The sequence below is a fragment of the Dipodomys ordii genome, unplaced genomic scaffold (assembly GCF_000151885.1).
Source record: "Dipodomys ordii isolate 6190 unplaced genomic scaffold, Dord_2.0 Scaffold28, whole genome shotgun sequence".
In the NCBI taxonomy this organism is placed as follows: domain Eukaryota; kingdom Metazoa; phylum Chordata; class Mammalia; order Rodentia; family Heteromyidae; genus Dipodomys; species Dipodomys ordii.
In genome coordinates, this window is record NW_012267244.1 from 9,192,819 (window position 1) to 9,205,464 (window position 12,646).

Below are 12,646 nucleotides of genomic sequence, written 5' to 3' on the forward strand. Positions count from 1 at the left end.
TTGCCCCATTTGTTAGGAAATGGAAAAACTTGGAAAAAATTATATTAAGTGAAGTAAGCCAGGCCCAAAGAAACATAGGTCCCATGGTTTCCCTGATTTTTTTGTTTTTTATTGTTGTGTTGCTCATTGTTTTTGTAAAGGTGATATACAGAGGGGTTACAGTTACAGAACTCAGGTAATGATTACATTTTGGGGGGACAATGTCACCTCTTCCCTTGCTTCCGTAATTTTCCCTTCTGTCCTCACCCACAAGTTACATAGTTCATTTTCAACACAGTGTCTAGTGAGTACCATGCTGCATTTGTTAGCCCTTTGTCCCTCATTTCTGTATAGTGATGCTGATTTTATTTTGGCTTTTCTCTTGGACCATGTTCATACTTTAACTGAGTTATTATTAACCATCATTTCCCAGTTTTTGAATAATTTATGACATTAAATTATTTTAAAATTTGCCAAATCTCTTGTAAGCACATAGTAATTGTGAAGATTTAAGCTTAGTTATATATTTTCTCTTTACTTAAAAAGGTATTTTACCCCAAGCTAAGGACTCAAATGCTTTTTCTTTCTTGAGATTGTTTCTAACATATTTATAAGATGATTTCTTTGTTGTGTTGTATGTCCTCCCCCCGCCCCACAGTATAACCCGTTTTCACTGTATTTGATGTTGGTATAATTTGTGGAGGGGAAGGGAAAAAACAAATTGTTTAAACAGGGATACAGGTAGACCCATTGCAACAATGAGATGTACAAGTCGTTATGTCAAAAATGAACTTTACAACTTTGGCGGGGGTGGGGGGTGGGGGGGAGAGCAGGGGGGGAAGGGGGGAGATGGGAAGAGATGGGAAAGGGAAACAAAGGAGGAGGCAACAGTGCTTGATAAGAAATGTACTCATTACCTTGCCCATGTAATTGTAACCCTTCTGTATGGTATTTTCACAATAAAAAAAAGAAAAGAAACAAAAAAAGGTATTTTATTTGGGGCACTAAAAAATCAAATTCTGTACTCTTTTTGTAGTAAAATTAGGTACATCTCAGCCATCCAAAATTGATCATTATGAACATTATGTACATTCCACAAATGGAACATTATACATGTTGTTGTAATGGTGTGACATAATAGGATAATTTTGGCAGAAATTTAAGAAATGATAAAAACACCTGTATCCATATTTATACAGGCCCACTACCGACAAATAAAAAAAAATCTGTGTTAATGGTGTCAATTCTAGAAATACTGAGTTTTATTCTATTTGCCAAAACAAAAACCTTGTAGGGGCTTCCTACTTTGAAAATAATCAGGGTACGTTACTACAATGAAAAGTGAGTCTTCTATAACTTACCTTTGATTTAAAAGAAAAACATATTCTTGAACTTTTCTAGTATTATCAGGGTAAAATATTCTATGTAAATGACATTTTCCAAATACCAGAAACAATATTTTAAGCGAGATTCTTTTTTGTGTTAACTATCTGTGACATGGAAAGTATATACATCGTACACTTCATACTTCATTGAATAAAGCATAATGAATTAACTTACCTACTTTTCAGCACAACAAGCTGCATGACATTCACTAAGAGTGTAAGAATCTGGGCAAATCCCCAAACACACAGTGGATACACCCCTTAGCATCAGCTGAACATTCTTTAGATACTACCTTAAAAATGCTTCCTAGCCAGGTGCTCCTGTCTTTAATCCTAACTATTCAAGAAGTTGAGATATGAGGACTGTGGTTTGAAGCCAGCCTGAGCAGGAAAGTCCAAGAGACTCTTATTTCCAATCAACCACCAAAAGTCAGAAGTGGAACTATAGCTCAAGTGGTAGAACACTAGCCTTGACCAAAACTGCTTAGGGAGAGTGCCCAGGCCCTGAGTTCAAGCCCCAGAATCAGCACATGGATGCAAAAGCACACATGTACACACATACACTCACACACCAAAAAACACTTGACATATGCAGAGTGACCAGGCCTTTCCTGTTCTGGTTTAATTTAAATCTAACCTACCTGTATTTTTCTGTCTTAATTCATATGGATTTATCCTGGTACCCTTTTTTTTTTGCCAGAGGGCAGTCATATCTGATGTTCTGCTTTGCTTCTCTGGATGTGAGTGTAAATGCACTTGGGCACTAAAAAAAGGTCACTTTTTTCTTACTCTCAGTCCCTCCTTCTCAGATTCTGTTCAGGCCACCAAGACCTGAGGTTAAGGTTGACAGCTTTGGATGATCTTCTGATTTTCAGGATAGAAATGAGTAATTTTCATTCATTTTTGGTGATTACCATTTTAGTTAATAAAAAAAAAGCAGGGAGGGCTGGGTAATGATTTGGATATAGACAGTAACATTCTCTCTCATATCATTCAGTCAAGTAAGACGTGTGAATAAACAAACAAAAAAAACCTACCAAAATCTTAAAATCATCAAAATTCTTTAAAAAGTCTTCTTTAACTTCTTGATGTTTGCCTAAGCTCCTACATCTGCCAAATTACAAAAAGATTAAATATACTTAGAAACACAAGTAGCTGTGCCAAGAATATAGTTTAAGTGGTAGAATGCCCGTTAGTAAGTACAGTCCTAAGGTGGGGAAGAAGAAGGAGAAGGAAGGAAGAAGGAGAAGGAGGAAGAGAGGAGGAGGAGGAGGAAGATAAGGAGGAGAAGGAGGGAGAGGTGAGGGAAAAAGAGAAAAAAGATGAGGAGGGAGAAGAGGAGGGAAAGAAAGTAGGAGGGGGAGGGGGAGAGGAAAGGGGACACAGAGAGAAGAAGAAAGAGGAGAGAAGAGAGGAGGGGAGAAGAGAGAAGAAGAAGGAAGGGGAGAGAAGGGGAGGGGAGAGAAGAAGAGGGAAGGGGAAGCTGACAAGTGAGCAATACAGATAATCAGAAAAACCTACTAAATCATGACAACTTGCAACCTAGTGACTATGTCATCAAGAATATGCCATCAACTAACTTGAGGCTGAAGTCAAAGTTCAACAATTTCTGCTCAAAAGAGATTGTTGGGTCCAAGGGAAGCAGATAAAGACATTTGGGTACCAAAAAGCTGCTAAGATGACCAGGGTTGACTTGTCAAATGTTACTCAATGATCCAGGAGGTTAATAAAGAATGGAAAACACTTAACTGTATTTGCAACTACATTTTTTTTCTTTTGTGAAAATACCGTACAGAGGGGTTACAATTACATGGGCAAGATAATGAGTACATTTCTTATCAAGCATTGTTGCCTCCTCCTTTGTTTCCCCTTACCATCCTTTCCCATCTCCCACCCCCTCACCCACCCCATCCTCCCATCCCCTCAGCCAAAGTTGTAAAGTTCGTTTTCAACAAAACAACTTGTACATCTCATTGTTGCAATAGGTCCACCTGTATCCCTGTTTAAACAATTTGTTTTTTTCCCTTCCCCTCCACGAATTATACCAACATCAAATACAGTGAAAGCAGGGGTTATACCGTGGGGGAGGGACATACAAAGCAACAAAGAAATCATCTTATAAGTATGTTAGACACAATAGCAAGAAAGAAAAAAATTTGAGTCCTTAACTTGGGGTTCATTTCACTTAACATCAACTTATCTGACCATTTCTGCTTGTCTCAAACATATACTAGATATTGCAAATAAGGGAAACCATGGGACCTATGTTTCTTTGGGCCTGGCTAAGATATTATTATTTGTAAGGTATTATTATGCAATTTTAAAAGTATTTGCAAGTGAGATTATTGCTCAATGTTGACAGTCTATCTTTTAGAATACTAGAGACAAATGTTTTGAGAAAGAATTTCATTCACAGCAGTTTATTCTTGAAATTTTTGAAAGATTTTGATCAAAAGCAGCATGACTAATACACAGCAATTAGTCCCCAGTGAGGGAAAAATACCCTTGTATGGCTAGTATTCAGTCTATACAAGTGGACCATCAAGTTTAGGGAAGTTAATCTCCCCATCCCCCACCCCCAGTCATGGGGCCTGAACTCTGGGCCTGGGTACTGTCCCTGAGCTCTTCAGTTCAAGGCTAGCACTCTACCATCTGATCCACAACGCCACTTCCGATTTTCTAGCAGCTTACTGGAGATAAGAGTCTCACAGACTTTCCTACCCCAGCTGACTTTGAACCATGACCTTCAGATCTCAGCCTCCTGAGTAGCTAGGATTACAGGTGTGAGCTACCGAAGTCTGGCATTAATCATCTTTTCTTTTTCTCTTTTTTATTATTTGTTTATTTTTTTAATTTTATTTTATTGTAAAGGTGATATACAGAGGGGTTACAGTTACATGAGGAAGGTACTAAGTATATTTCTTATGGAACATTGTTACCTCCTCCTACTACCCCTTCCCTCCCCCATCTCTTCCCTTTCCTCCCCCCACCCACAAAGTTGTAAAGTTCATTTCCAAAATAGTGTCTTGTGAGTGTCATTGTTTGAATGGATCATCCTGTATCTTTGTTTCAGCATTTTGTTATTCTCCTTCCCCTCTTACCCTGCATCTTGTATGTACATTTATCTAATCATCTTCTTATGACATCATATTTGTACCATCTGGCACCTCCATAAACAGTATACATAATAATGAGTGCTGCTTTCAAGTGGGTTCTAAATACAAGTGTTCTAGCTACATTGCAGTCAACATTCTTTTTCTAAATTAAACACTTTATTGTTTTTCTTTTATTTTAAATTATTTAGTTATTATCTTTGAGACAGGGGGTCTTGCTACATATTCCAGGCTAGCCTTGAGATTACAATCTTCCTGCCTCAGTCTCCCAAGTTTAGGACTATAGGCATGCTCCATCATGCCTGACCTTTAGTTTTTCATTTTCAAAAAATTTTACATATACTTATGTATGTGTGCATATGTATTTTTATCTATATAATCTAATATATATTATATATAGGAAATACAAATTTTTTAACTAAAATTTTCTTAGATAAGGGCATTGAAGTTATATAGAAAAATGTCCTTAATTTTAGAAAATGTATGTTTCACTTTTGGGGACAAAGTACTATAAGGTCTAAAATCCCAAATGGTCCAGAAATGAAAGTCTGTATTTATATAGTATATGTGTGTATGAGTATGTATGTGTACATGCATGTATGGCATATGTATAAGCACATATCTATTTATGCTTTATGTTTGTGTATGCCTGTGTATGTATAACTATATATACAAATACATAATGGGAGATACAAAACAAATGCAGCAAAAAGTTAACATGTGCTACATCTAGATGAAAGGTGTATAAATGGCCATCTCAATTTTCAACCTGTCCCTCAGTGGATGAATGGATCAAAAACATGTGGTCTATGTATACAATAGAATTTTATGCTTCCACCAGAAAGAATGACCTCTCCCCATTTGTAAGAATATGGATAGACTTGGAAAAAATCATATCAAAGGAAATAAGACAGATCCAAAGAAACATAGGCCGCCTGGTTTCCTTCATACGTAACAATTAGTAAATGTCTAGGACAATCCTAGCAAAGGATCACAATAGTTCAATAGCTATGTACATATGATCTTATAAAATAATGCTAATTGAAATGAACTACAAGATATGGAAACAGAAGGTTTTCTTTTTTCATAGTGTACTGTATGCAGTTATTTCTTTTTTCTTTAGTTTTTTACTTTTCCTTTGGTTTACCCCCTGTTGTCACTGTGTTTGTTTTCAGTACCCTTTGTGTTGTACATAAGTTTATCTGATTTGGGGATGGGAAGGGGAATCACAGAAAAGATGGTGAGACAAAGGACAAAAGATGAACCAATACAACAGTCACACTCAAAAGACACTATGTTGCAAATGAACATTACAACTTTGGTGGGGAGTGAGTTGGGAGAGAGGGATAGCGTTGGGGGGGGGACGGAATGAGAGAGGGAAACAATGTTCAACAAGAATTGTACTCATTTCCTTATTTATGTAACTGTAACCCTTCTGTATATTACCTTTACAATAATAAATAAATAAATAAAAATCCAGGAGGCAAATAGAATATATAAAGAAATAAAATTAAATAGAGATAATTAAAACACAACTAATCTATACTTGCTCAACTCTGAGACATTAATACTTCACTAAGAAAGTTAACTTCAAGGCATAATTCCAAAAAGTGGACTCTACTAGATACCACTAAAAGAAAATGTTGGTACATTGACAATAATATACATTTTGTTGTCTCATTAAAGACAAGACAAGCATACATTTCAATGGATTAGAAATAAAATCCAAGAACACAAGTATTCAACTATTTGACAGCAGGTCACAAGCAGTAATCTCTACTTTTCTTTTTGATGGAAAGATTTTCCGGTCTATTTCTCATAGCAAAAAGTCAGATTATATTTTTCATTGTGAACTCACTCTAGAAAATCAAGCCATTCAGCACTGCAGTCAAGGACTAGCTGCTCCCGGAGCTGATTCAGATGTCTGTAATTTTCTACAATAAAAGGAGAGTGAAAGCGGCTCACGGCTTTTGTGCTAGGAGAAAAAAAAAAAACTTAAGTAGGAAATCAAGGTTATAAGACTCAGTAATGCCATCACTTCAGGAAATTAAAGTCATTACTTATTATTCATTGATGAGCCTTGAACATAACTAGCTATAAACAGAGAACATTCTTCAATCATGATCCTGAGCTATTGATGATGAAGAATATGGTTTTGTTCAGAAAGCTTTTTAATTCATTTCAAATTATACCCATATGGTAAAGTCAGAGTTCAGAGTTTGTATTTCATAGGCAAAGGTTTTCTTTTATCTTTAACTTATGCTAAATGAAAACTCCTGCTTAAAAAATAGACCGAAACAGATACAACAAAATAAGGTATAGCAAACCTGCGAGGACACACTGGTGAAGCTCATATTGTTCTTGATATATTTTTATACGTTTATGTTTGGCGAATTTCAGGGAAGAAAAAAAAAAACAAAAACCTAGCACAAAGAACAATGATCCATGAATTCAAGAACCAAATAAAGAAGAGAATTCTGCATATATATATATATATATACATATATATATATACATATATATATATATATATATATATGTATACACATATATCCCTGTTGTCATGTTTAAAGCAGGGATTGCAGTAGTACTTACTTCCCAGGTACTAGGGAGAAGGTCACACGGAGTGTTTAGCACAGTGCTTAGTTACAAGTACTCAGCAAGTATCAAGTGTAGTAGCTACTACTGTTGCTGCTACTATAGGTCAATAAGAAGAAAAGTCAAGGGTCTTCGCACCTTCATTTGTTCCCCTCCTATAATACACTACCATATTAATTTAATCTAGCAAACTACCAGACACTCAAAATCTGACTGATAACCTTTCAACCAATCCTTGTGTCAAGGCCTTAATGTCCAAACAGACAAAATATGATAATGAAACTTCTCCACATCATCTTATTTGTTCATCTAATTTACGTAAGGGAATATCAAAAAGATTCTGGCACTGATTTGTGCCTTGCTTATTGCTTTTCAATTACATTATCCAGAGTTTTGTGTGAATATATTTATCATAACTTTCTCTTCTGGCAACAGCCATTGTGTAAGACATTTCCATTACTGTTCTAGAGTAAGGTAATTTTTAGTAATGCCTCGTTGTATTTCCATTTATTAGCTATAGTATAGCTAATAAAAAGCAGATAAGGGAAAAGATGGCTGCCAAGAGAAAAAACATAGCCTAAAATCAACAGTACAACTTCTAGCAGTAAAAAAAGATAGCATTAGAGCAAAGTAACCCACACTATGCCCTCAGTGTCTGTTGCTATCGTAATAGGGAATAAACAATTGTTGCTTTTTAGTTAAAACAGCAACAAAAAAATAATAACCATTCACACATCATGTCAAACTTTCTTCCCTCTATCCCTAACACAGAATTCCTTCATACCTTCACCAGCTACTTATCTCTCTGAAGTTATCTTAGGCAAATGAAACATCTTTATCTTATTCACATAAACATATAACTAATAGCACTAATAAGTGTTCCAAAAGTGTACTTCTCACAGCAGTACACAATCTTCTGACGCTGCTGCTTTAGAGTCCCCTCTAGAGGAGTAATGCTAATCAAGGAAGAAAAGACAGTCTCAATGTGCTTCTCTAATATTTTTATAATTTATGTGTATCAGTTAATGATAAGTTACAAAAGTAACATTCTAGTCAGGCATGGAAGCAGAGCTCTGTAATCTCAGCACTTGAGAGGCTGAGGTAGGAGGATTATCACTTGAAGGCTAACCTTCAACTTGTTTCTAAACAAATTTTTTTAGAGGGGCTCAGTGTTAGCCTGGCATGCACAATGCCCTAGGTTCAGGCCTTTGTATTGCAAGATTTTTTTTTAAGTGAAGACTATTATAACTGTGTGCCAGGAAAGCACTAACTACAAAGAAATGTGAAGTTCACTGAGGTAGAAAATGAAATTTCAGTTTCTTAAAAGAAATGTCAGGCCCAGCATTCATCAAATGGCTCAGCAACCAAATTAATCTCACACTGAAAGATCCCTCAGTGATTTTTTTTTCCTTGTATTCTCTGAACTATAGGGGTAACAGCAAAAATTTACAAAACAGGAAAACAAATGTATGAAACTGAGATGTACTTTTAGAAATATTTTTAAGTCATTGATATAGGATTAAATTTGATGTCTTAAATCTGATATGATTAACTCACTGATGTCCTTGGTTTAAAACTCGATAAGAAAATCAAACAAAAAATTGCTTTACCTTCAAGAATGTGGCTATTATCAATCCAGTAGCACATGAGTATACAAATGTCATAATTCATATTAGAAACAAAAAAAAAGGACTTGAAACATACCTTCCAACCTTAACCCAATCCGTTGGTATGCAAGATATAGCGGAGTTCTTTATTTCAATCATAAACTAAAAGAAACAGAAATGAACATTTAGACATTTATGTAAGTAATCATTACATTTTTGAAAACTTCCTCAAAATTTTGATATAGCAATTAACATGATCATAAACATTCTAAATAAATGTAACTTTGTTTACATATGGCAGCAGAGCCAAATCTCATTAATCTAGGTCCCAATACTTATGAACTTACATTCAGTAATAAATTCATTATAAAGGATATTAACATGGGGCTTGAGTTCATGCTTATATGATTGTCGTGTGCATATTTTAATGGTGGTTTTTCATTAGCAATCTCTAATTTATTAGTATCTACTTATCTTAAGACTTCTATTACTCAGACCAGTTTACAATCTTACCCACATAAAAATTTAAAATATTAATTATAAAATGTAACACCAGTTTGAGATATATGGTCCTTGCTCTATTCTGAGCAGAAGGTCCTTTTTGTAATCATTTTTCAATAAGAAATCTGAATTATTTAAAAGTATCCTCATAAAGAAAGTCTTGATATCGCCGATAAGAAAATATTTTTCTTCATATGAAAAGAAATAAGTTGCACTTAAAGGAACCCTATCTTTAGAAATCCAACAGTGTTGTACACACAAGCTTCTCTGCCAGGAGACGAGTGAACTCAAGCTCTTCCATTCTGCTTTTCATTTTTAGCACTAGCTATACATCATTTTGGGACTCTCATCTTGTAAAATTGCAAAAAAAAAATACAGCACTCTGTTGAAATAAACTTTAAAAATTGGTTTTATAGAGAATGGGATCCAGAAGCTCCTCAGAGATGGTTATGGGAATTCTTTTTTACACTTATACATTTCTTACATTTATACATTTATATGATATGCATATAACCTTAGGAATAACATTTTATACTACTAGTAGTATCAATCTCCTTATGAGTTTGATTTTCCTTTCATATAAACACTTACATTTTTACATTAATGGCTGATTTTAAGAATTTTCATCTTTAGCAAAAATTTCAGAATTAACAATGTCCTTGTCTATAGAAACGTATAAACATAGCAATAAATCTGCTGTACTCAATGACATAGTTAAGAGTGACGAAGGGAAGTGGAAAAATGGGGGACTGGAGCTACTCCAGCACTTCTTACATCACCAGAAATCTGAAACAAAATATCAGGTATGGGCTGGGTGTGGTGGCTCATGCATGTAATCAGGAGAATCAAGTATAGGCAAAAAGTTTAATGAGACCTCTATGTCAATCAACAAGTTGAGAGTGGTAGCAATGATCTTGTCATGACAGCTATGTGAGAGACATAGGCAGGAGGGCTGTGATCTGAGGCCAACCCTATCCAAAAAATAATAACTAAAGCAAAAGTCTGCATGCATGGCTCAAGTACTAAAGCACCTACGTAGCAAACAGAAGGCCCCAAATTCAAACCCCACTACTGCCCCAAAGCAAAAGTTAATAATAATCAAGTGTATGACTCTGTGAAGAAGAGAGTGGCATAGGAAGGCACAGGAGTGCAAAAGGAAGCAGCAGGCAGAGACCAGGTGGTATATAGAAATAACTGAAATGAAGCAAAGGGCTCCAATACCAGGGGCTGAGCCAATGGCAGGGAATGGGCAGAGCTCCCTTCAGCAGGTCTTGAAGCAAAAAGAAAGCCCATAAGGCTCCATAGACACCATCCTGCACTCTGCAAAAATGTCATTTGCAATGGGAATCTATGATCTTTGCAGCAAGTAGAACTAAAGAAGGGGCCCCATGCAGTTCCTGGCTTGCTCCCTAATGTCCTGGCAGACAATTACCTTGAGAAAGGTCTTGCAGTTAGATCTTTCCACTGAAGATAGGAAAAACTTCTGTGCTTTGGTATCTTCAAATCCTAAAGCCCATCCCATCCACTGGTTAGTAAGCCACCACCCTGAGAAATCCATGTGAGTCCTGTTAGCTTTTGTGACATGGAAGCACTTATGGAGAGAGGTCTACATGGGGAAGTGAGATCTGCACTACACAGGAAGGGGAGCTTGACAGGAGTGTGTGAAGAAGGGCAGGGTAGCTAGGAGACAGACTGTGACCAAGACACTGAGAGTCGCATGGTATGCATGCCTAACTGCCAGAGCACCCTGCCTCCCCTCTGACTGCTTTCTACACTCAAGGAGCCCAAAGACCCCTGGAAAGGCAGCTGCTTACTCAGGGTATGTACATGCCCACATAGACAAGGCACCTCCAGTGCGCTGACATTCATCCCTGCATGCTTGGGCTCAGCTGTCATGGAGTAGGCACTGTGAGTGAACACTGGCAGACAAGAGAACAGGCAGTGGTCACAGAAGTGTCTGTGTCCTGGAGGGAAAGGTGGATGGAACTCCCCATGCAAACAACCCTGTTTGGTGTAATCTGTTTGGTCTTCAGAGAGAAAAGAACTCACTGTTACCCAAGTGAACTGCAAAACAGCAGGCCTAGGAGAAGAGGGAGCATCTCCATCCTCTATCTTCTCAGGAAAGAAAAAATATGAATGGGTCTTTTGACTTTTTTTTATCTCCCTATTGCTTAGATTTTTTTTACCTTGTTCTGTATTTGTTGTATTGGGTATTTCCTGTTATTTCTTATACCTACCTTTCTTATTTCTTAGCCTATCTTTTTTCTTATTTCCTTTGGTCATTCCCCTTCCTTTTAGTATTAGTTTATGGATTTTATTAATTTATGAATTTTCTAAATCCTAGTTTATTCTCTAGCTCCTTTCCTTTCAAGAGCATAGTTGATGCTTAGAAGATAATATATAAATACTGTCAAGTCTAGGGTTTCTTCTCTTTTATTTGGTAGTATAAGGGTTTGAACTTAGAGCTTTGCATTTGCAGGACAAAGGCTCTGCCATTTGAACCACACTTTCAGCCTTCTTGTATTTGAGCTTTACAAAAGAGTCTTTGCCTGAATCAACAATCCTCCTACCAATGAGTTTCTTTTCACAAAGCTGAAACCACAGGTACTCAACACCACACATAGCTTATCTGTTGAGAGGGGACTTCAATCTGCAGCTCTTCTGATCTCATGCTTTCTTGAATAGCTGGGATTACAGGCATGAGACACCACATAGGCCTATGTTTGGCTAGTACTGTTTATTAACTAGTAATTATACTCTCAACTTCAAGGGTAAGGGCAGCCATTTAATCACTATGCGATCCAAGAGAATTGATAAGGTTATCATTTCATCATCGATAAGCCAGGACCAAAGTCTAACTTCTCGTTCCTGGATTCTGAGCGAGTGAAATTTCTAAGTTACTAGTCGTAACTTTTTTTCTGAAAGAGGGCTGGGAAGGTGGCTGAGTGGTAGAATGCTTGCCTTGCATGCATGAGGCCCTGGGTTCGATTGTTCAGCACCATACAAGCAGAAAAAGCTGGAAGTGGGGTTGTGGCTCAATGTAGAGCACTAGCCTTGAGGTGAAGAGCTGAGGGACAGTGTCCAGGCCCAGAGTTCAGGCCTACGACCAACCCAAAAAAAAAAAAAAATTCCCTGAAAGAAAATCAAGAGATAACACCATAACACAAGACTTTATCAAGAGATTAAAAAACATCATCATTAAACTATTTCTTATTCAGGGGTAGGGAGAGGCTCAAGCAGTAGAACATCTGCCTAGCAAGCATAAGTCCAAATCCTACAAAATAAAAAAGAAGAAAAAAACCAAAATGTTTTCTATCAACCATATGAGTTATTACAACATACTTCCAAGGAACAAAATGATTTCAAAATAAAAAGAAGTCTTGTGGAGGAGATGGGGAAAAACCAGTTGTTTAAGGATACAGGTGGACCTGTTGCAACAATGAGAAGTACAAGTTGTTATGCC

The 12,646-nt window shown here is 36.6% G+C and overlaps 1 protein-coding gene across 1 annotated transcript in view; it reads right to left on the minus strand.

Moving 5' to 3' along the window:
* Nucleotides 1-12,646, minus strand: part of Msh3 (mutS homolog 3) — a 154,410-nt gene that overhangs the window by 58,608 nt on the left and 83,156 nt on the right. Inside the window, exons 15-17 of the mRNA XM_013015813.1 lie at nucleotides 11,941-12,058; nucleotides 8,780-8,844; nucleotides 6,336-6,452 (exon numbers count right to left, since the gene is read on the minus strand). Of these exons, the coding sequence (XP_012871267.1) occupies nucleotides 6,336-6,452; nucleotides 8,780-8,844; nucleotides 11,941-12,058 (300 nt within the window). The remainder of the gene's footprint in view (nucleotides 1-6,335; nucleotides 6,453-8,779; nucleotides 8,845-11,940; nucleotides 12,059-12,646) is intronic.